At 33.6% G+C, this 24,019-nt stretch overlaps 1 protein-coding gene across 2 annotated transcripts in view; it reads right to left on the bottom strand.

Moving 5' to 3' along the window:
- Positions 1 to 1,389: 1,389 nt before the first annotated feature.
- Positions 1,390 to 24,019, bottom strand: part of LOC115875978 (chymotrypsin-C-like) — a 59,861-nt gene continuing 37,231 nt past the window's right edge. For both annotated transcript variants that reach the window (XM_030891610.1, XM_030891619.1), the window contains exons 6-8: positions 11,845 to 12,125; positions 11,626 to 11,782; positions 1,390 to 1,901 (exon numbers count right to left, since the gene is read on the bottom strand). In XM_030891610.1, the coding sequence (XP_030747470.1) occupies positions 1,693 to 1,901; positions 11,626 to 11,782; positions 11,845 to 12,125 (647 nt within the window). In that variant the 3' untranslated portion in view covers positions 1,390 to 1,692. The remainder of the gene's footprint in view (positions 1,902 to 11,625; positions 11,783 to 11,844; positions 12,126 to 24,019) is intronic.

Here is a 24,019-nt window from a genome sequence, read left to right as displayed (position 1 = left end):
CTGTATTATTTGTTTTATAACCTGTAGTTTCTATATTTCGAAATTTTTAGATTTTTGAGTTAAGACATATTTTACGTTATTAGATTTTATATTTTATTTTTCTTGAACAACTTAGTTTTAGATTTTTTGTTTTGTTTGTTTTTGTTTTATTTATTGTTGTTATTTTTTGTTTGTTTATAGAATGTGTTTTTTTTCTGTTTATCCGTATCATTTTATTTCGTCAACCTGGGTTGACAAACGGTTCACCCACAGGTCAAGAAAAGCCTGTGGCGAAACATTAGTATGTTGTGTTATGGGAATATATTTTTTTCTTTTTATTGCTAGATATTTCTTGGAGTTAAATAAATTATTATGTTCCTACACAGTATTTTATTTATAGGTTTTAATGCTTTAAAGTCTAATAATAAATTTTTGTTGTGAACAAAATAATGTAAAAAAACTACGAAGATTTCTTATTATAAACTTGAAAGATTAAGATTCGGTTCAAATATACAAATTTTAAATTTTTGGCGCCAGTATATAGGTATGAATGCAACCTACTATATCGATAACGCGCTCATAGTTCAGGTTAGACGCCAAAGGCCGCGCCACTAACACAGTCTTCAAAAATTAACGTTGATCGGTCTCTCTCACATTAGTTATTAGTTTCTGGCCTTCCCTGACTTTCAAATGGAATAAATCATTTGAATACTGCGCCTATAAGTGACAAAAATTTGTCAGTGTCAAACTTGATATCACCACCTTACAAATATTTTTCACAATGTAATTAAACAGCCGTTAAACGGTAGCCTACTAAAATGCCGTTAATAGATATTATGACGTAGTGGATGTCGGCGGAAAGTAATGCCTAACTATAAGCATTTTGCAAGAGCACCTGTGGCTCCGTGACTGAGGCTATTGCTTCGTGAGCGAATGGTCCGTGGTTCAAATCTTACGCCGGACCAAGACTTCTTTTATATATTTTTTTTTGCTTATAGCGTGATCTTATTGCATTGGTTTCACTCTTTTTGGTTGGATTGGTTTAGTTATTTGGCGGGTTGGTTAGCGTGGTTATTTGGAGGGTGTTAATTCATTGGTTAGTTGGTTATTTGGTGAGGTTGATTGGTTTTTACTAATTTATATTTTTTACCAGTGTCGAGGTTAGTTGCGTTGGTTATTTGGTGGGGTGGATAGTGTTGGTTAGTCCTAATAAAATTCCTATATTTCATAAAGCCGTCAAGGGCGTCTCATCAACGACGTCATACTTATTAACGGCATTTTAGTAAGCTACCGTTTAACGGCAGTTTAAGTACAGCGTATTTTTCATTGATTTTTTCAGAAGAGATATCCAATTAAAAAACGTCACATTATATTTGCAACATTGCATTACGATCCAGTATATTACAGCATATTACAGTAACAAATAAATATAATACAAAAAAAAATAAAATAAAGATTAAAAAACATTGTTGTTAAGTAATTGAGTGGAGTGCTTAATGACTGCTTTAATTAATAAACTTATTATAGTATAAAAACAACTATAATGTGGGTCCTAAATTAATACCCTATACAACATTATCGAAAAAAAAAACGGCGTCAGCGGTGCTATGAAATGAAGATCGCTGTCATTTTATATGTAAAATTGTATAGGGAATATCATCGATCGTCACTTCAAAGCCAACTGGGCGCCGTTTTTTTTTCGATCATACGGTATTAATATTCAGTAAAGGCTGATGATATTTGATAAATCCAATCTACGTACATTCCAACGTTTGTAAAAATTGAATAATAGTGAACATCACATAGATCATTGTTGTGATCTTTCGGACTAATACTGACAATTCCTTCTAAATACCATTTTTGTGTTTGGGGATCTTGAATCGCTAATCCACTTCCACTATCCCCATTACATACAGTGCTACCTGAAATATATACAGTGTCACAGATAAAGTCTGCATTATATAGAACGTTATTTTATTTATTGTCTTAGGGTGTAATAAGAATTTGGTGTTAGTTTTTGCTTTGGACTAGATTAGAAATGATCTGGGAGAACGTGTTAAGTAAATTTAAGTATAACTGTTAAGCTATTTTTTTATCAGAATTGTAAAATTTTATATTTTCATTTTTAATGTAGTCGATGGAACCGAACCGCCTTTGGTGCATCATCAAAATTGCCAAGAAACTTAACAAACAAATATCAAAGTATATTTGATATCAATTAAATTTTTAGTTATGTAGCCTAGTAGGCCAGGAAACGAACACCAAAAAATACCGCAATTCGGAAAAAATAGTGTCAAAGAAACTAATGTTTTAAGTGGTAGGGTTGACCCTTAGAAGTAACATACCAAAAGTCCCCAGCCATAGGCCTTGTGCGTTAGCCGTGGAGGGAGGGGGAAGGGGTGAAAAGGGCCGGTTTATATATTTTTCATTATTATCTCGAAAACTAAGCATCCTAGCAAAAAAAATGTTCTATACAAAATGAAAGTAAATTCAATTGTTTACAAAAATGGTCCTAATCATTTTTCGCGATAGGAGCAGTTTACAACATAATTGATGGTGGCTTTCTGCTTCATCGTGCCAAGTGGAACGTTGGCTCAACATTTGGCAAAATATGCGACCTGGGCCCGTATTCTGTAACTTTGACATAAAAACGTTACGCTTTCAAAGCGGTGAGTGCAAGTATTCGATCAGCGAAACGCAAGGCAGTCGATTTTGGTATTCTCGTTGCCATGCGAATTGTGTTCTGGATACGCGTTGAGCACATATTAGCAACATCATAATTTCTAATGCAGGTAATAGTCAAAAGTTGATAACTGACGGATGTAACAATGAAAAATGTCAATGTTACGTGAATTTCATAACCTATTGTTGAGTTATGTCAAGCTATTTTTCTATGGATGTGTCATTATTCTTATTATACGAGGGAAGTGTTGAAGACGCTTCTCAGCATTTTCGATGTTTTGAACAATATTTATAGCTGCCAAGTCGTAAACTATCAATTACTTATTGATGAATTTATAGAAGAAGTGGTAATTTTCACTAAAGAGCAAGATAACGCACAAAATCACAAATTTTTTGATTTTCATTGACAGTTCGACAAGCAAAACGATCCTTTAAGGCAACCTTTTTCAAGGCGCACAGCGCAATCAATAAAGACGCTAAGCGCGTCAGACGAGAATACCGAAATCGTTAATTAAGTGCGCGCTCAGTGAAGAAGTAGTAATTTTAATTAAAGAGCAAGATAACGCACAAAATCACAATTTTTTCTATTTTCACTGACAGTTCGACAAGCAAAACGATCCTTTAAGGCAACTTTCCAAGCGCTTAGCGCAATCAGTAAAGACGCCAAGCGCGTCAGATGAGAATACCCAAATCGGTAGTTAAGTGCGCGCTCAGCGAAAATTAACGTCATATACGCTGAGCGTCTAAAAGCGCTTAGCGTTTCCTAAGTTACAACCAATTTCCCCATTTAACTTGATCGTCTCTAGTTGCCTCTGTAGAAGTTTAGTAATCTTGCTCCGTAGTGACCATTTTTCGAATAAAATAAAGTCCCATAAGAGCTGTTCCATAGAGCTGTTTATGTTCGTACTTCTACCAGTGTTGCCACCTTAGTGGTTTTACCTTTACCACTAAATCTAGTGGTTTGAACCAAGGATATTATAGAGACAAGGATTGTTCAATCCCTATACTGTCAGTTTTTCTGCACCGGTCGACGTCATCCAGGGACCTAGTTGCATTTCGCGCTAAAAGTTTTAGACTGTGACAGTTATTTTTTTGAAGGCTCTTTCCTTCTAACGTTTTATTATTGTTCAAGACTATTATTTTGTTATTTTTATATCTTGTGTATAGTGTTACAGAATGAAATTTAGAATTTTTTTCTGCAGTATATGCTGCCGAATTTTATCGAAAATAATTCGGACCACCCTGCATAACTAAATGTTTTTATTTATTCTGATTAACATTACTTTATGTTTTCACAGCCAGAGCCCTGAGCCAGATACCAGAACACATAGGATAATCAACCTGTTTGATTCCTCTGTCCCTAGAGACTTTGGAGTCACAGTAAGGAGGTAATTTATACAATATAGGTATAAGATCACCACCCTCTCCACTTAAAGCCAGTCAACATGATATGCGGAAGGCAAATATGGTGGTGAAGGCAGTGCATTTTTAAATTGTTTACCTTTTGAAATAAAACAGGGTTTAAAATACGCGCCAAATACAGCACTTCTATCTCCGCCATATTGGAAAAGGTTGAATGGCCTTAAGTGGAGGGGGTGGTGATAAGATACTCAAAAGAATTATGGAAATGTATATTTTTTCAATCAATAATTTTATACACTTGAAATCATTTGAACACAGAAGCATTTGAAAAGACAGGGCCGTAGCATCATATTGACATCGAAGTCAAATTTCTCATGTCAAAATACACTCAGACACTAATAATTTATATCCAAAAATCGACGTCTATTTTGAAAAAACCGAAATAATTACAAAACTTCTACACCCTGTATCTCCGAAATGAAGCATTTTAGAATATACATTTATATGAATTTGATTACTTATTGATATAAAACTTCTTTACACGCGACACACGGCCTTGAATGGCTGAAGCATCACGCCAAGGTCGGCAGGCGTAACAAAAATAGGAAACTGTAAAATACGCAACCAACCGTCCAATCGGATCAAAGAAGTAATCGGAGACGTATATCTGCGGTATCGATGATGTTCGGTACCTCTCACTACTAACTAAACTATTTATTTTAGTAATACAGTTTATATGGGACCATAGGTAGAGGTTCTATCTATAGAGGGTAACTAATCATTTCACTGTTTATTATTTTGGGGAGATTTTATTTTTTCAGATTTTGCAAAATTTCTTTGAAATTGACTTTGGTTCGATTTCTAAAATAATCTATACATATTTAAGAAATAAAAACCGCCCTGGAAGATCGCCATCCACCCTCTATCCAACCATACATAATTAGTTTCAGTCAATGGAAGTAATAAAGGATTTCAAAAAAATTATTATCTGTCATTTTTGAAATAAACCAATAAAACTTGTTAAAAACAACAAGAGACTACGCATGACGGATTTATATTTAAACCCATCCATAGCTAACTTAAAAAATATTGGAAACTTTTTTTAGTAAAATAAATAGATTGGTATGGGATGTCATCTGCTTTTCTTGTCATCGTCTGTCTTACCTGAGAAAAAAACAGAGTATACATGTATACATCGATAATCTAATCAAACTGGTAGTTTCGACCTTTAAACCGATATTAATTATTATTACGTTTACTTTCTTATTTTTCAGAAATAATATTAAAAAATTATAGGTACCTACCGTTAAAATCAGAAATTTTGTTTCAGATTTATATTTAATTAATAAAGTCCAATGCAAGAAACAACATAATGAAACCACTATCACTAAGTGTCAAGATTTTATATTTATGGTTATTACTTTAGAATAATAATAAAAACTTTTTGTGACCAAATTTTATTTTTTACATTAATTTTTATTAATGTAATTTATTTTTGCTGCTTATCGCCACGACCTTACATTGCATGGTTTCTGTAACCAAGAAATAAATATCACAGTTCAATAGTAAACATTATAAGGGTGACCGTAAAGTATCGAATAAGTTCATTTAAAATTAAGGGGTGTGTAAAAAAAAAGTTTTTTTCTGCGACAACCGCCAACTTGTGTCTGGTATTTTCAATACGCCTATGATGGTTGCGCATGTTGCAAAATCTGTGAATTTTTTATTTATTTTACAGAGTTTCATGTAAATGATCGTAAGTCGACTGGCTGTCTAATGAATAGACCGAGATTTATAGATTTTAAAGCGAACGAAAAAAAAAATCAAACAACGAATACATACCATATATTTTCTTTTATCTAAGATACATACCTTATCATCTTTTGGAAACACGTACATTTTTGCAGTTTTGTTAGTTTCTTTGCAAGATGCAACACAACAAGAAAACACTATTTTTACAGTTAATAAATAATAAAACTATTTCTGACTATGATATTTAAAATTTAGATAGATAGAAAATTAAAAAACAAATGAGTATTTGCAAACGCAGGCCCAAATTCAATAAAAATCAAAATTTGTCCTGCGAAAATCAGGCTTAAATCATGGTGTTATATCACGAATCACGAAATTATGGTGTGATTCCTCATGTGTTCTTAAAACAGTTTTTATATAACCGTTAGGTCTAAAGTACTTCCTTTCTGTTCTACAGGGTGTTAAAAATTAAAAAAAAATCGATTTTTTGCTTAACATAAATGGTACACTACTGCTTTTTTAAAGAAAATATATTTTTTTCTTGACTGGCCATCCTTTTTCAACAAAATTGATCTTTTGAGTTTTTCTTGTTCACCAAACGGTTGTCGAGAAAACAATAAATATACTTATTAAGAGCCCACCTTAATTCGTTTTCTAACGATTTTTATTTTTTAGATTAATTAGGAAACACACTCTATATGCATATCACAGGCAACCAAATAAACTAGTAACATCTAAAAATTATTTTTCCTACCACTAGCGACATACCGTGTTTTTAGTGTGTACTAAATAATTTTATCAAAATTTCACCATATAAGTTTCCAGGCAATGTTCTTAATGCAGAGAATAGCAAAATGCAGCGTTGCCAGGTGTCGGATATGAAATTATGGAACAATGTAGATAAAATTATCGAATTTATCACAAAATTATGTTACAAGCCATATATTTCGTTCTGCGGGAATTATCTAAAAAATATAATGATAGCAATAAATTTGGATCCTATTTTTGTTGGTTTAACTTATTTTTAATAGGTTTCAAACGTATTTCCTCAGTTAGTTTTATAATATCGGGGTCTGGTTTCTCTTCTACCCGCATTTTTAAATCGGAATTACTTGATTCGTCGCGAATATTTAGTGCTCTAGACCCTGCCATTCTTTTAAACTTTAAAACCATTTGAGTCATTTTGCATTAACTAACTTAAAGTTAATTTATTTATCATAAAAATATAGTTCATGATTGATAAAACATTAATTATGGCAGGTTACCAAATTATGTTACAATTATCGATTATGGTACAAATTTTTTTTGGGAAAATTTTGTTCCAAAATTATGTTACAATTCGATAATTATATTACATCTGGCAACACTGGCAAAATGTATAATGTATAATTTTAATAATTTTTGCTTTCTGTACTTTGTTTAATAATAAAAACGAACCAAAATGAAAATAAATATAGTAATATATTAATTATAAATTTAACATGAAAGTAAAATGATTTTACTAAAATCCCTTCAACAACAATAAAACCAAAACCTTAATTTCAAGAACAAGGAAGTTCATTTAATATCATATAATATTTGCCACAAAAATACACTCCTATTGAAATCCAATTAATGTTATCGTTAAATGATGTATTGGAAACCAATGAATTCTTATAGTTGAGACAGTGATAGTATATATTCCGAAAGCAATATCATGATACTTGTAGATTCAAACACTGATATAGTCGAGGAATGGGGAAAGTAGTGTATCGTTGGCGTAAAGTTATTCTCTTTGTTGATACTGTAGTGTTTTTTCTGTGTACGATAAAACCGCTTTAAATACTTTTATAGCAGGGTGTAGTGGTCAATTACGAAATAATATGTATATTAAAAAACCAGACTCTCTAGAAGATGCGATAGCTTTTGTTGATGAGTTTGAAAATTTCGAAAGATTATACGGTAGTATGCAAAATACAAATATAAAGCAAAAACCAAATAATCAACCAATGCAAAGACCGAATCCATATTTTAGAAATTTTCAAAATAATCCTCAAAATAATTTTCAAAATCAACCAAATTTTAATAACTATAACAGAAACCAAAATTATCAACAAAATTATAACAAACAGTATAACCCAAATTATCAACAAAACCCTAATTTTCAATCGAAACCAGTTTTTCCAAGTCAACCTATTGATTTACCCCCATCTCGACAAGTACCCCAAAGATTTCCCACTAACAGAAAAGTTTTCGGACCCCCTCGTAATGTCTTTAAACCTAGACCCATGCCTCCACACGAACAAACTAAACCTGAACCGAAGTCGACAACATCACACGTTCCTTCTACGATGTATAGTGAAAGAAATTCTCATACACAAAATTTTAGGCCAAATTACCAACAAAATCTAAACTAAAATTTTATGTTCCAAGAGGTTTATTCTGACGAAAACGATTATAATAATTATAACGATTTTGCTTACAATAATCAATACTGTTCTCAAGACTATAATCAATATTATTCTGAAGAAAATCAATACGATCAAAATAACGAATATTTCGAAACCGAAAATTTCGAAGAAAATCAAATAAATAACGATTCTTCTCAATCAAAAGAAAATTTTACGGAGCCGAGCCTCCAAAAGACAACGAAATGATAGAAATTAATACTAATATTGCGAGAAATAACGCATTACCTTACGTAGAAATTAAAAACCCTAAAGTAAAGTTACTAATAGACGCTGGAAGTTCTCGATCGACGCTCGATCGCTTGCGTATAAAGCGGGCGAATTTTTATATACTCTATATCTCGAAGGGGATTAAAACAAAATATCAAGTGTGCTATATTTTTGGAAAGGTAATTTTAAGTTCTTTTCAGTTAATTAAAAATAGACAGGGTGTCCCAAATAAGAAATCAATTTTTCTGTTGATAACTCTTAAATTATTAATTTAAAAAAAAAAAACCAAACCAAACCATTAAATTATACGTAAAAAGGTGCGTTGGAAATATTTTCATAGAAATACAAAATTTTCCATAGCAAAAAAGTTTCAGCGATTTGTTAAATATGCACATTTTTGAAAAACACACAGAACTCCGAAAGGGTAACAGATATTGATGTGCTGGTTTCACCATCATGTTTTTGATGAAAATTGAGCTCCAGACACCAATATTAGTTTTCGTCTATATCCTATAGAAAAGGGTGTTTCCATTTAAAAGCGTCGAATTTGACCCACCCTGTACTTGAATGACGTGAATACTATTGTAATAAAAATAAATAATTATTTTAAACGCTTTTTTAATAATCTTTAATATTTTCGTGCATAATTTCATGTGGGAAATAACATTTTCCTAGGTTTAGCTTTAAATTGTGCTGGTTTTGTTTCATTAACTCCGATTGACTCCGACTTTGAGATTAATCCAAAGGCATTCCAGGCCAAATGAAAACAAGTAATTCTAGGAAATACGGACGGCTTTTTTAAAAGGACTCGTTATTTATTGTTTAATTGTCGTCGGTCGGTCATTGAGGTAAAAAATAAATTGTGTTTTACTTCTTAGTAGCGTATTGTCACCGAAAATAAACTATAGTACCTAAGAAATTGTGGTATGTAAAATTTGGCAAATAAGTTCGTTATAATAATGCTTTTATTTATTCACTATTCTCATAGAGAATATGCATTCCTTTGGAAACTCTCTATTTATTTATCCTGTAATGCTAAAACACTCTATTTGAAAGTCGATTAGAGAAAATAGTATGATTCATTGGCAAGCGATGTAAATATTTGTGATCAGGTAAAATTGTGATGTAAGAGGAGGCTTAGCTTGCCGGCGGCGGGTCAGTAGTAGACGGGCCGGCCGGCTGTAGTGTTGTGTTTTGTCACCTCCCTGGCTGCATGTCGTTGACTGTAAGGCAACGGGTCTTTTGACCATTCCTCCCTGGTTGCAAGTCGACTCGAATTGAGATGAAAACCTCTTTTGACGTCTTGCCTTCGAGGTTGGTCTTGAGAGTTTGAGGTCTCCCTTGACTTCTCGATTGACACGATGCGGCGTTGGGGTAGTGAGGTACCCCAATTAGCCTATTCGATTGGGATGCGAATCTGTTGCGGCAGATTTGCGTCCGCGGGAAGCCCCTATACTATTTCAGGTGACATTAGCTACTTGTTGAAGATTATTAACCAATAAATCCGAATAATATTTGAATTAGATGGAGGATATAAAATGGGATATATTGAATAGAATGTCAGTGATGTCAGTGGCTAGGGGGCGGAGTACTCCCGGATGAGTTTTACTATTTAACTATCAATTTTATCCAGATCAGTAAATGGTTGTTTTGTTATTTTCATGTACAGTGAGAGAGTGCTTGCCAATGACCAACTAAATGGATATTTGAGGTGAATTTGCATTGTGAGACCTGGTTGAGTAAACCCCAGAAATAAGCCATTTTACGGTAGTATTGTGTTATTGTGCATATTTTAAGTTTTTGTGTGACATAATGTCCAGTTTTAAAAAGTCTGTTGTTTGGGCAAAGCTTAACTAATAATCGAAAACAAATTTGCTAATGATGATTGTTTCGGATTTTCAACCTCTTACTATTGTGGAAAATACTGGATTTTTAGAGTACCTATACTAAAGCCTTGAATCCGATATATAGCCGTCCTAATAGAAAAAATAGTAGCTAATGCTAATTTACCTAAAGCCCCGTGCTCAAAACGTCGTACTGTCGCCAGCGATACGTCAAAAGAACCAATAAGATTTGTACAAAATTCAAACAGCTGTCAATTTTAAATTTAATACAGCTCTCATGTTTGAAATGTCAAACAGTATCGCCAGCGACAAAACGTAGTTCTGAGAAAGGGACTTAAGGCTTATAACGAGTCAGCTGTCGCTTTAAAAACTATTTTAAATGAAATAAAATTACAGCAATAATATTGTTTTTATTCTTTTTGGTAAATTCCGCAAATCATTCACTTTGTACGTTCCATCACACTAAATTTCAATTTTACTTTCATCAGAATATAGTCTGCCAACGTACAACTACAAGCAAAGGTTTTTTACAAGAAAACGCATAAAATGAAACTTAAAAATGTAAATAAAGGAAAAACTACAAAGTCTTAACAACAAATAAACAACTGTGGTTTTGTCAAATGGAATTTTAAAAGTCGAAAACTGACATATTATGAATTTTCAATTCTGAATTGTTACACAGAAAAATACATTATATTATACTATATAAATACTGAAAAATCTTTAAATAAAGAGTATGGAGAAAAAATCTTTATAATTTAAAGAAATATTATCATTAATACACCTCAAAATCTAAACTAAACCAAACAAAAATAAGTAATATATTTCTGTTTAAAATTGCAGGTTACTACTCAGAAAACCGATCATTATTGTTATGCAAGCAAGTGATTAAACGGTTGGCCTCTATCTTGTATATAAAAGGTTTCAGCATAAATCGTAAATCGCCTGTATCCTCGCGAACAGCGAGGACAGTACGCCACACTCTATGTTAGTTGCGTGCCGAGTAATCCTCGAGGATCGACAAAAATCCTCGAGACATAACCGTGGATATGAATACTCAGGTGACCAAGTATTTTTCACTCGAGTGATGCCATCACTACTAAAAACTAAAAAAAAATCAATTTTTTTTTTAAAATCCCATGTCTAATTTTTTTTCGCGAGACAAAAACTCATAATCGTGTTTCTGAAGTCGAAATTTATTAGCCTAAAAATATTTGCACTTATTTAAGACTCGCCCTGTGTAACAGTTTATAGAAGGTAAAAAATGAACTCAATCCTTCAAATACGCCTTTTAATATGAAGGTGCATAAAGGTTAAAAAAATTAGACTAAATCCTATACAACAATTACCATTTTTACTTCCTGCACAAAATGTTGTAATGGAAATAAACTTTTTGAATTCAACTCTTTGATTAATTAAACATTCATCGTTGTTCACTATAGGCATTTTGACAGCTCTTAATTGTTCAGAGGGCTTTCCATTCTCTGTTAACCCCATACCTATAACCTAGAAATATATTTTATATACACTTCGAATTATTAGCTAGATTTACCAAAAGTAATACATACCATACCTTCCAAATCCTGTGTCAAGTTGCTCACAATGTTCCTGAGAGACCAGTTAAGGCAAATCGGTATTACGGTATTTGATAATTGAAAATGATCTACCAAAACTAGAACGGCTAAATCTGTAGCATAATTCCCTATTACATCTTGATATAACGGATGTATGAATATATGAAGAATGACTTTGATTTGGGTCCCCTCCTCGTTAATATAATAATCACTCTTGTATTTTCCAGCTATTACTTGAATATGATTTTTTGGGATTTCCCAAACACAATGTGCAGCTAAAATTGTTATTTTTAAAATATTAAGGTATCAAAAAATAGTGGGCGGTGTTAAAGATATAATATTCAAGACTTTACCGCTATATCAAGCTAGATTATAAATATTGATATCGATTTGTTAGATTATTGCTCAGCTTTATGATATGAAGAGAGAGGGTCCAGGGGAAAACACGATAGGCGTCATTTTACTAATTTTACAGGAGAGCACTGGACGGCTGGAATATACAGGATGTTTCAAAAAACATTTTATTAATAAATTCATCAGGTACATATGAGTCATCACTGGAATATTTTTCAAAATAAACATGTGCGCCACTGACTTTTTCTTTTGATATCAAAACTGAGTAGGCCGTTTAATGCCAATTAAAAGTTATCTCTTGATATTTTGTCGAATTCGGCCTCCTTGATGAGATAAACGCAATTTTATTACAGCAATTTCAAATTAAAAAAAATGGTATTTAAGATAATTACAAAAAACCTAATTTTAAAAAGTTTTAATATCAAGAGGACATATACCTCCTAACAGCCCTGCTATAATATATTTCGAGAAACTTAAGAATCCGTTTCACTAGTCCGAAAAAGTAGCAAAATAAGCGTTCGGCATTTAACGTTTTATGTAAAACTGGCTAGGTATACAAAAATGAAGAAGAAAATTAAAGATAAACGATTATACTATAGCCGTATTGTAGCACATATTTAGACAATTTTTTTATTTTTAAAGATTTGATGGTCAAAAATTAATCCTTATGTTTGGTCTAAATTTTCTCGAAAATATAATATATAATAATAGCTCCCGTGTATAGCGTTTAACGCCTTGAGAGTAGCAAGGTACAGCTTGCCATACTAGAGCCGTTCGGTATACAACCGCCAATTATTACCTCAGGATTGTGAATCCCAAGTACTCATTTAAGGCTGAGTCGACCTAGGTACCCAAACTATTTTTATTTTAATAAAAATAGTCGGCTGATGCAATGCCGGGTGTGGGAATCGAACCCACTACCTTGAGATTGGCAGACGAGAGCCTGTACCTCTACGCCACCAGTCACCTAGGAACTTTTTTTCATATTTTTTTATGAGGAATCAATGAGTACTTATTTAAAACTTTTGCAAGTTAATGATATTCCTTTTTTTAAGTTCCTATTAGACTTGGATCAAGGCAAATTAAATTGCGTTTATTTCATAAATTCGCAACCGAACCACCTGTCATAATAATAATATTATGACTCATTATAATAATATCATTTGCATTGGTTGCGGTAACCATTTAGTAAATGGAGTTGCAGGTCTCGAGTCCGTTTCCTATGCGATTAACGCAATCGGTTGCGTTAGCCGTATAGGAAACCGAAAATGCTGCCGGGTGTGGGATTCTCGAAAATAAATACACAAAATTTAAAATCCCGTTACAATACGGAAATAGACTGAAGTTTTGTGGTTACAGTGATATATAATTTAAATGGTTTTGTAACAAATTGTTCGCTATTTTATGGCAAATCCTGAAGCTCTGCAAACCTTAATCAAGCCTTAATCCAAGCATGTGTGTTTGTAATTTTAGGTATGGCTTAATACGACAGGATTGGGCTAAGCCTTAGGCAGATTTCTGAAATATAATATATATTTCCTTTGGCCACACACCCGCTTTACCCGACCCCTGAGAGCGACCCGAACAGTACAGCGTAATAGACTCTTAAAATCTTAGTACTAACTTCTCACCAAGCAAAAAACCTCACATTACGTTTGCAACATTACAGTCAATCCCCAAACAACTTGCTTTATAATGTTGATTTCTAAACGTTGTATCGTGACTGATGAAATCTTCCTACAGACACATTGTTTTTGAAAGGCGATTAAAAAGATCCGCGCAAGTTAATATATAACAAATATACCATATCGAAAAAAACGGCGTCTAGTTGGCTTGGAAATGAACATCGACGATATTCCTCATATAATTTTACATATAAAATGACAACGATGTTCATTTCATAGCCATCGCTGACGTCTTTTTTTCGATCATACGGTATAAGTTAGGTTAGGCTAACGTTAAACTCAATGACTAAAGAATACAAGGACATGTAACGCCCATATACAGGCTGCAGCAGAATTTGTTACGTTAGACGCCATCGCCATCATATTGGAGCCTGCGGATGAATCACCACCACGTCAACAGCGACAATTTTAGCGATTTTTAATAATTTGTTGTGTGCCGTAAAAGCCGCAATGATAAGAAAGAGCCAGGAGTTTGGTTCAATATAATAAACAGTCTACTCCACGTTTTTAGCGTTTTCTTATTGAATTTGGTAATTATTTTTCTGATACTATACTCTACTTCATATGTGCTAATCGTCAATACTACTTGTGTACCTTTTGTTAACATTTTAATACGTTTTCATCCTAATTAATTAGTATGATACCACCGCCTACACCATAGGCATAGTCAAAACATTTATCAAAAATATAAATATCCCTTCAAGCAGCTAAGTTAAGAAAAATATATGGCTACGGGCTACGGCACTATTTGGTGCCATGGTAACAATTTGGTCTCGGGTGTTATATGTCCTTGTATTCTTTAGTCATTGGTTAAACTGGTATGTTTTTGTATCACATTGTATCCTTTTCGAGTGAAATTTTGATAAATATAAATGTAAGTATAATTTTATTATGTGTGTTTTAATAATGCTTAGGCATGAATATTTTGTTTAGTTTGTTTTTAAGCAAACATTTATGTTTTAGGTTAGCTTTTAACCAACTGAAAATTGAAGTAGATAAAACCAGTATATCAATCTAATAATAAAATCGATATCGAGTATATACGAGCATATCAATCTAATGATACAATCACAAATAACATTCAATAATATTCGATATAGAATGGATATACTACAAGATAAGGAATCGTTCCAGTAGGCAAATAAAATATGGGAGTTCCACGTAATTTTTTTTATATTGATTATTATTTATTGGTATTGAACCAAAGAAGATCGCCTTGCATCGCAGCTTTTCAGTAAAATTGTGGCCAATGCATTGGAGTTAGAGATGGGTTGTTAATTAATCTGTTATTTTATAACGAGTTATTTAGAAATAACATAACGCAACCGTTGCTAATTTAGAAATCACATAACGCAACCGTTGCTACTTTTAAAAAGTAACAGATATAAAATAACGACATGTAGAGATTCTATGCCACGAAATTCTATGCGACTCGAAGCAATTCCAAAAAACAGCTAGTATTAAAAATATGTTATTTAGTGTGTTCGTAGTGTACTACATAGTATGAAAAATCTGTTATTTAGTGTGTTCGTAGTGTACGTATACTCGTAGTGTTCAGTCAGAGTTTCAGTCGCTAGTTATTGTTATTACTTCTCAAAATAACATCTACTACTAAACCGGCTTAAGGATCCCTTGATAAAAAAATAAACGGCATCCAAATGGTTAAATCTAGAAAAACCAAGGCTTCTGCAGGCAGGCAGATCGGAGTGCCGGGGTCTACGAGGCTGGTTAAATAACGCGGATGTTGATGGACCACCACTCCTAATGAATCTATAATCCAGGTATTTCTGGAAATGGCATACATCTTCCTCTCCAATTCAATAATCGATGGCGGGAAAGTGTACGGCAATATATCTGATAAAGAAATTGGTGATCCCGAGCTAAATATATAAAAAAAATGAGGCTATACATCATGGCGAACGTTTCTTAATTCACCAAACAAAAGAACACAAAACACTACACCTGTGACGCTACTTTAGTCTCCCCTAAACACCTCATCACTAGAGCTCACTGTATTACCTATCTACGAATTTCTTACTAGACCTTCTAGATCTTTGAGAATATACTTCGACAAACAAGACCTGCAATACTCTGGCACCCCCCATTTTACAAAAAAAAATAACATAACACTGTACCCTCGATATACTCCAGAAAGTTTTTTTAAAAAGCATAGTTTTGCGTGTTTGGCAGGGGAGAGTAGTGCCATTGAAGGACGAGGATTACTAAGTGGCGAATGATGGGTTGTTCAACCCTGTATATATCTCCCTACAATAAAAAAAGCAATGTTACGCCTTGCTTTGCCGAAGTCAGCAGCAATAAAATTCTGCTTGTTGGGTTTACACCAGTAGCCCGTAAGTAAGGAGGTCCTTTAATATAATATGTTTGTCTCACACAAAGATAATTAGTAATTGGTATTAAAGCACCAATGTGTTACCACAATTTACTAATGGGAAGTACGAAGAATGGGTTCCTAGTGAACAAAAATCCTATGGCTATGTAGATATAGTTACTGGTTCAATAGAGACTACAATAGCCAGTAATGCATTAGTTTTCATAAGTCAAACGTTAAACTAACAAGTTTAACATTTATGCAGCCCTAACAAACATCACTATGGCTAACATTCAACAGCCTTGTATGTCATATTATTATGCTTATTAGAAACACAGGGCGGAAAAGAGTCAATGGGAAAAATCAAATTATTGAATGGATATAGAATGGATATACTACAAGATAAGGAATCGTTCCAGTAGGCAAATAAAATAAGAGAGTTCCACGTAAATGTTTTTATTGAACCAAAGAAAATCGCCTTGCATCGCAGCTTTTCAGTGAAATTGTGGCCAATGCATTGGAATAGAGATGGGTTGTTATTTAACTATCTGTTATTTTATAACAGTTAGAAATAACATATAACCCTAAATAACATGTAGAGATTCTATGCCACGAAATTCTATGCGGCTCGAAGCAATTCCAAAAAACAGCTAGTATGAAAAATATGTTATTTAGTGTGTTCGTAGTGTACTATATAGTATAAAAAATCTGTTATTTAGTGTGTTCGTAGTGTACGTATACTGGTAGCGTTCAGTCGCTAGTTCAAGTTATTGTTGTTACTTCTCAAAATGACATCTACTACTAAACCGGCTTAAGGATCCCTTGATAAAAAAATAAACAGCATCCAACTGGACAAATCCAGCAAAACCAAGGCTTCTGTAGCCGGCAGATCGGAGTACTAGAGTCTACTCTACGAGGCTGGTTAAATAACGCGGATGTTGATGGACCACCACTCCAAATGAATCTATAATCCAAGTATTTTTGGAAATGGTATACATCTTCCTCTCCAATTCAATAATCGATGGCGGGAAAGTGTACGGCAATATATCTGTGAATGAGATTAGTGATCCCGAGCTAAATATATAAAAAAATGAGGCTATACATCATGGCGAACGTTTCTTAATTCACCAAACAATACAACACAAAACACTACACCTATGACGCTACTTTTAGTCTCCACTAAACACCTCATCACTAGAGCTCACTGTATTACCTATCTACGAATTTCTGACTAGACCTCCTAGATCTTTGAGAATATACTTCGACAAACAAGACCTGCAATACTCTGGCACCCCCCATTTTACCAAAAAAAAATAATATAACACTGTACCCTCGATATTCTCCAGAAAGTTTTTTTAAAAAGCATAGTTTTGTGTGTTTGGCAGGGGAGAGTAGTGCCATTGAAGGACGAGGATTACTAAGTGGCGAATGATGGGTTTGGTAAAATTTGAGCTGCTAAAATTGAGAGAATTGATGATGGAAAGTGTCTGGATGGTCTAGGAGAGTATAACGCGTTGTTGGGTGATGAAAATTATTGTGCCTCTTATTTGAAAGGTAGGTATTTATTTAGAAATAGAATATACGAAAGAGTAGGAAATAAGATTTGTTAAATTCATTAAATAACATTAATAAAGCCATGTGATCACTTAACATCTGGAGGGGAGAAACAGCAGGCTATGCAGTTCCTAGGCATGGCAGTATTTTCGAGAAGAACAACAGTGGAAGAACGGATTTTGTGAAGCACCAGATTAATACAGGTCATGCCCAGCCGATTCGACAACGACCTAAAAGAGTGCCGCTTTCCAAACAACAAGAAATGGAGACAATGGTAGATAAGATGTTAGAAGATGGAGTAATCGAAGAATCATCAAGTCCATGGTCATCTCTATACAGATAGAGATACCAAATACCATATAGATGCACTACCAAAAATACATAAAGATAGCATTCCTATTAGATCGGTAGTCTCATATCGAAATACACCTGCAACAAATTGGTTAAATAATTTACTTAGGGTTTCCAGAATTCTTTCTCAATAAAGAACTCACGAGAATTGGCCACCTGGAAATCGTTTCATATTTCATCAAATTCGAGATCGGTTTCATCTGATTTATCCAATCATTTTTGCTAGCGTACTGATCATTGTGTACGGTTGGTCAGGAAATTGCTCTTGAAAAAACACCTTCCTTATGAACAAATAAATTATCTTTGTGAGCTGTTACATTGGTATTGAAACTGAAGTTCTCCCAGTTAGACCAGAAATTTTATGAGCAAAAGACGGGACTTTCAATGGGCTCAAATTTGTCCCCGTTTTTGGCAGAGATTTTTATGAAAGCATTTGAATCGGAGTTTCTGACACATGACACTTTCTCTAAGTATTTAACATTTTACAGAATATACGTGGATGATTACTTTTTAATTATTGGGTGTGAATCGCCTAATACAATTTACGAATTTTTAGATTACATAAATATCTTACATTCCAATATTAAATTTACTGTTGAATTAGAACACAATAATAGATTGCCTTTCCTTGATCTTTTAAAATAATTATTAAAAACAACCTTACAGACAGTTAAGAATTTGAAATTTACAGAAAACCAACAACAGACAGCGTGATATCTTTTCATAGAAATCATCCTTACTCTCACATAGTGATGGGTTGTTATTTAACTATCTGTTATTTTATAACAATTATTTATAAATAACATAACGCAACCATTACTACTTCTAAAAAATAACAGATATAAAATAACGAACGACACGTAGAGATCGGCCGCTCGTGAAACGAAAAACGAAGTCGCCGCTCTGCACCACCACGAAATTCTATGCTGCTCGAAGCAATTCCAAAAAACAACTAGTATGGATGGAAAACATGTTATTTCGTCAACCATCGATGCAGGCGGCGAGACAACGGACAACGGAGTGGGGAAAGCGCTACGGCGAACGTAGCTGCTTCGGTCGAAACCGTCGATGGTCGTATTGGGTTTGCAACAGCTTAAAAATAATAGGATAATATATAAAGAAGCAGGTTTTTTGAAACAGTTGCGGGTTGCGGGCATAAAGCTTGTCGCCCACTTGTCCGGCACAGCACGGACCGTAGCTGCCCGTCGCTTGCAGGCGACAGAGAGCTTGGTCGCCCACTTTTCCGGTGGAAACCGGCAAACCGTCACGTCGTGGTCGTGTGCTGCGAAGATCTTTTTATTTTAGTTTACATATAGCAGTGACAGAGTCACTATGTGTGAAAGCAGCAGTTCTGATGAAGAAATGTAGCGGCCGACATTTTTGGCAGAAGAAGAAGAAAAGAAAAAGAGAGAAACACGTGGGTCCATCCCATTAATCAAAAGAGGGCTGAACTCGGAGAGTTCCATCAATTATTTAACCATTTAAAAGAAGACGAAAAGAAATGGTTTCAATATTTTAGACTGTTGCCCAATAAATGCCTAGAACTGCTTGATATTTTAGAGCCTAATTTATCATTTCAAAATTCCTCATTTCGAAGAGCAATATCGAAAGAAGAAAGGCTTGTCGTAGGACTGCTTTCTCGGACTCAACAACTGCCGAAATAACTGCAAAACAAATATGCGATCAACAGGCTACCACGAGTTAATGCAGGCCAGCGCCGACCGACTCCGCGCACACTTGACCAGCCCGTCCCTGCACGGACCGTCGTTTGACGGGGATAGTCGGAGAGCTGGAATCTGTTCCGTCGACGGACTCGCCGTTCCGTGCCGTGACGGGCTAATATGCGATAGTCTATTCACTTGCATGGTTTTAATCCTATCCGTATTTTGACGGGCCGGAACGGGACGGGACGTGACGGCCAAGTGGGCGACAAGCTTAATGCCTGGCTGTCGAGATAACAGGAGTGGGAAAGAAACGCTGCTGCATCGGTCGATTGTCGATGGAGGCTCGCAACGGGTTGGAGAAGCAGTCATTTTAGATATGTTGTTTTTCAACCTGTTACGAGCATAACAGGGCGGCGCACAGTGCTTCGTCCCATGGACAAAAATAAAAAAATAAGTTAAAATTTACTAATATCTGAATATATAATTTTATACCTATAGCAATGTTCAACCATCCTGTATATTATTTTTCATAAACAGCGTTTTTGTTAGCAAATATTTTCACTAAAAATAAATTTAGCGATCATTAGTTCTGTATATTATGGAGTTAAACGGGTACGTACTTAATTGAAAGCCACTATGGATATTGTTAAACAAGGTATGTACTTTAAATTTATTTCTAAAAAAGCTCGTGATTGTTTAGTTTTTATTTATTTTTTAAGATGATTCTTAAATGGGTATAAAAATTTTACGTTTTCAAACTTCAAAAAGACATTTAAAAAAAAACATATCAAAACATATCGTATTTATTGAATATTTTTGTTGCCATATTCATACACTTTTAATTTTTGTATCGTTTACCTGCGTCTGCTTGCGACGAACTTTATTTTATAATACTTTTCAGATGGAGTAAAATTGATAAGCAATGCCGATCTGGCTAATACTTGGCTTGATCATAAGGACAAGAACTCAAAATTATTTGTATTTCAAAAAATATGTTCTTATTAGATATTGATGAACCTTCCAGTCAAATGAGACACCACTTGTGCCTGAAAAAGTCCACTATGTTGGAGCGAAACGTCGAATAAAAAAAGTGTCCATCTTTCAGTTTATTATAAAATCTCATACCCAAGAAAAGGAAAAAATAATATATGCATATGGTCTATTAAAGAGGTAACTATTAACATCCGAACCCCTCATACCGACAAAATGAACAGTAACAACGCGAAAAAGTAACATATTAGAAAATGATGTACAGAAATATCTTATATGTGAGGATACTTCATCTACCTGTGATTTAGATACTATAAATTTAGAAGATTCTGTCAGCAGTGATTCTCCTGAATCAGAGTAGTTACGATCTATGCATTTTGTTGTCCTAAAGTAAATTTATAGTATCTTAAGTTTTTTTTAATTAAATATAACATTAATGTTTCTTTTTCATTAAAAAAAAAACATTTTTATCTTATATTAGGCTTATATTGTAGGAATCATGTTCTAATGTTATTTCAATTCTTCTTTATCACAGGAATTTATTTAATACTTACACCGTTTTCATACTATAACTTATTATTTGCTAGATGGAACACAGCTCCAACATTATTATTATTTATAAGATTTTTTTTTCATAAACATGGGACTAAGAACATCATCATTTAGTACAATGAGAGTACTCATCATTTGTGTCAAATAAACCTAGTTTGAATAAATTGCTTACAATAAAAGAGAAGTTTTGGATTTTTGTCCTCTAGAGCCATATGTTCGAAGCACTGTGCGGCGCACAGAGGGGCCACGATAGGCTAAACTCACCAAAAACTCTAAAATCAAAATTTAGGTAACTAAACAAAAAGTTGAGTAATTAATTAACCACGATTCTGCTTAAACTGCTCGACGTTAGAAAGCTTATTTTTGGCAAACGTGAGAAAATTTTATCCAGTTTGTATGTTAATGGAAATTCTTGTTTTGCTTTATCATCACCATTAGAAATTATTAATTCGACGCGAACGAAGTCGCGGGTACACGCTAGTTTAAGTGTAAAATTAATTCGAACTCTAGTGTGTAGTTGGTTTACTTATGAAGAATATACTACACATTTTCTTTTATTGCTATTTTTTGACCACAAATAGTAAAATCATAACTAAGAGCTTCTCGCCCGTCGAGTGAGATGCACCCTGTCACTGCTACGCAATTCAGGATCTACCCGGATCGAGGGGCAGGGCGTAGGTAGATCGGAATGTATAGGTATAGACGAGTGGCGGAATTTTGGCTTTTTTTATATCGCAATTTGTAAACAGCACTTATTTGTAAACAACCACCGTTTTTAGAGAGGTATTTTAGATAACAATCGATATTTAGAAATGTTTTGACACGCTGGAAATACTACCACCGATCACGTCATTGTTGCAACTTGCAACTGCGTTAATACGCCTGGCGGTGACCGCTTCATACTCTTTCAGATATTTAGCAGTAAAATAAAGAAACCTGTTATTTTTAAGCTGTTATTTTAAGCTGTTTTTTATAAATAACTATAACAGTTTCAACTGTTATCTAAAAATAACAGTTTTGCCCATCACTACTCTCACAGAATGTCAACTTTGATTTTTTTATTCCATAGAATTTTACGATTCCTTTGTCAGTACATGGTTTTTAAAGATGAACAACACTAAACAGTTGACTGTTAACAACAATTTCCCTTATTTAATTAACAGATTATATGACAAATATTTTTTAAAACATAAACTCTCGTTTAACATAATTTTGAGTCCAATTAAAACTTCATCTACCTTCATCATTCTGAACATTTCCATCAAATTTCTACAACATTGGCACGTTTTTTCACAAATATGATTGTAAAATGGCATTTAAAACGGATAATAAAGTGGGACCACACATTATATTTTAATATGAAAGATAAGTTACCACTGTGATTGTAATGCCGTTTATATTCGAGAGAGAGGAAGGACGTTTGAAAAAAGTGTTAAAAACCACATGAGACTTTTTACTTGATATACCAAAACCAAGAAAAAAACTAAAAAATTAAAATATAAATTAGGAATAAAAAAAAACTAAATACAAATATAAAGAATTTTTTGTCAGTGGTTTGGACTTTAGGACTTGGAGGTTTGGACTTGGAGGTCAAGAAATTAGATATTTACACATTTCACGTAACTTCGTCTGATAATACATTTGTATATTGTATATGTAGTGCACTCGGATGTGTGACTGTCCAGCAGGTGCAGTCAAGGAGGTGCATTATGAAAAAATATATTTGTGTTGTGGAACTAAATGAAAAAAACATACATTTAAAAACCTCACCTATGCTCTCTTTTGAATATTGAATATGTTTAGCTAAACTAAGTGAGGGTAAAGAAATCGATGAAACACTTTTTCAGAATATGACTGAATCCAGGTTTTACACTTGTAATGAAGCCCCAACTGTTTCAAAGACATTACAGCAACACATTTTCTTAAAGAAGGAATAGGTTTGTATGGGAACTCAGCCTTCTTCTATATATGACCTTTAAATAATGAAGTAATGAAGAAATTGAGAAATTTCAACAGCAAACATATAAATGCTAAAATATTAAACATATTCAATAAAAAGATGGATCAATTAATGACCGCTTTGACATTTTTCGATTTTTTAATACGACTTTTTAATACGAAACAAAATATTTCAAGTGGAAGGAAGATACTTGTAGTCAACTTCCATTAGTAGAAGCAATGGAACTGAAGATGGCGCGGCGCCTTATAATAACTGAATAAGTGTTTGTCATCCACTCTTGAAATTGCTTTAAAATTCGAGTGTGTTTAGTGGTGACAAATCTAAATTAATGTGCTTTGGTACTAGGTCAAAAAGATATTTAGTTAAGAATACTTTTGTAAATCGATAACAATACATTTACAATACTAAAATATTTGTTTTACATGCAAAAATTTTAGTTTCCTTATAGATAAGGACTTGCAGTCGGAAAGTCGGGTGCAAAAACATGCAAGAGTTTTCTGAAGGCTCATATTTTCAAAATCCATTGCATTTTAGTGTTAAAAACCAAAGGTACAGTTAGCAGTTCCAGTTCTGGGAGGCCTGGCGCTGAGAAGCGCGCAAAAGTGTAATTTTAATTGACACCTTCAAACTGTTTTTTGAAGGCTGAAAATTTGTAGATAACATTCGAATGCAATGTAACACAAAAATACAACAGACAGAGCAGTATGCAGTATGGGGACACAAAGTACCT

This window comes from Sitophilus oryzae, unplaced genomic scaffold (genome assembly GCF_002938485.1).
Source record: "Sitophilus oryzae breed Bouriz unplaced genomic scaffold, Soryzae_2.0 scaffold_1058_pilon_pilon, whole genome shotgun sequence".
NCBI classification, from domain to species: Eukaryota; Metazoa; Arthropoda; class Insecta; order Coleoptera; family Curculionidae; genus Sitophilus; species Sitophilus oryzae.
This window is presented reverse-complemented; position numbering and strand designations above follow the sequence as displayed.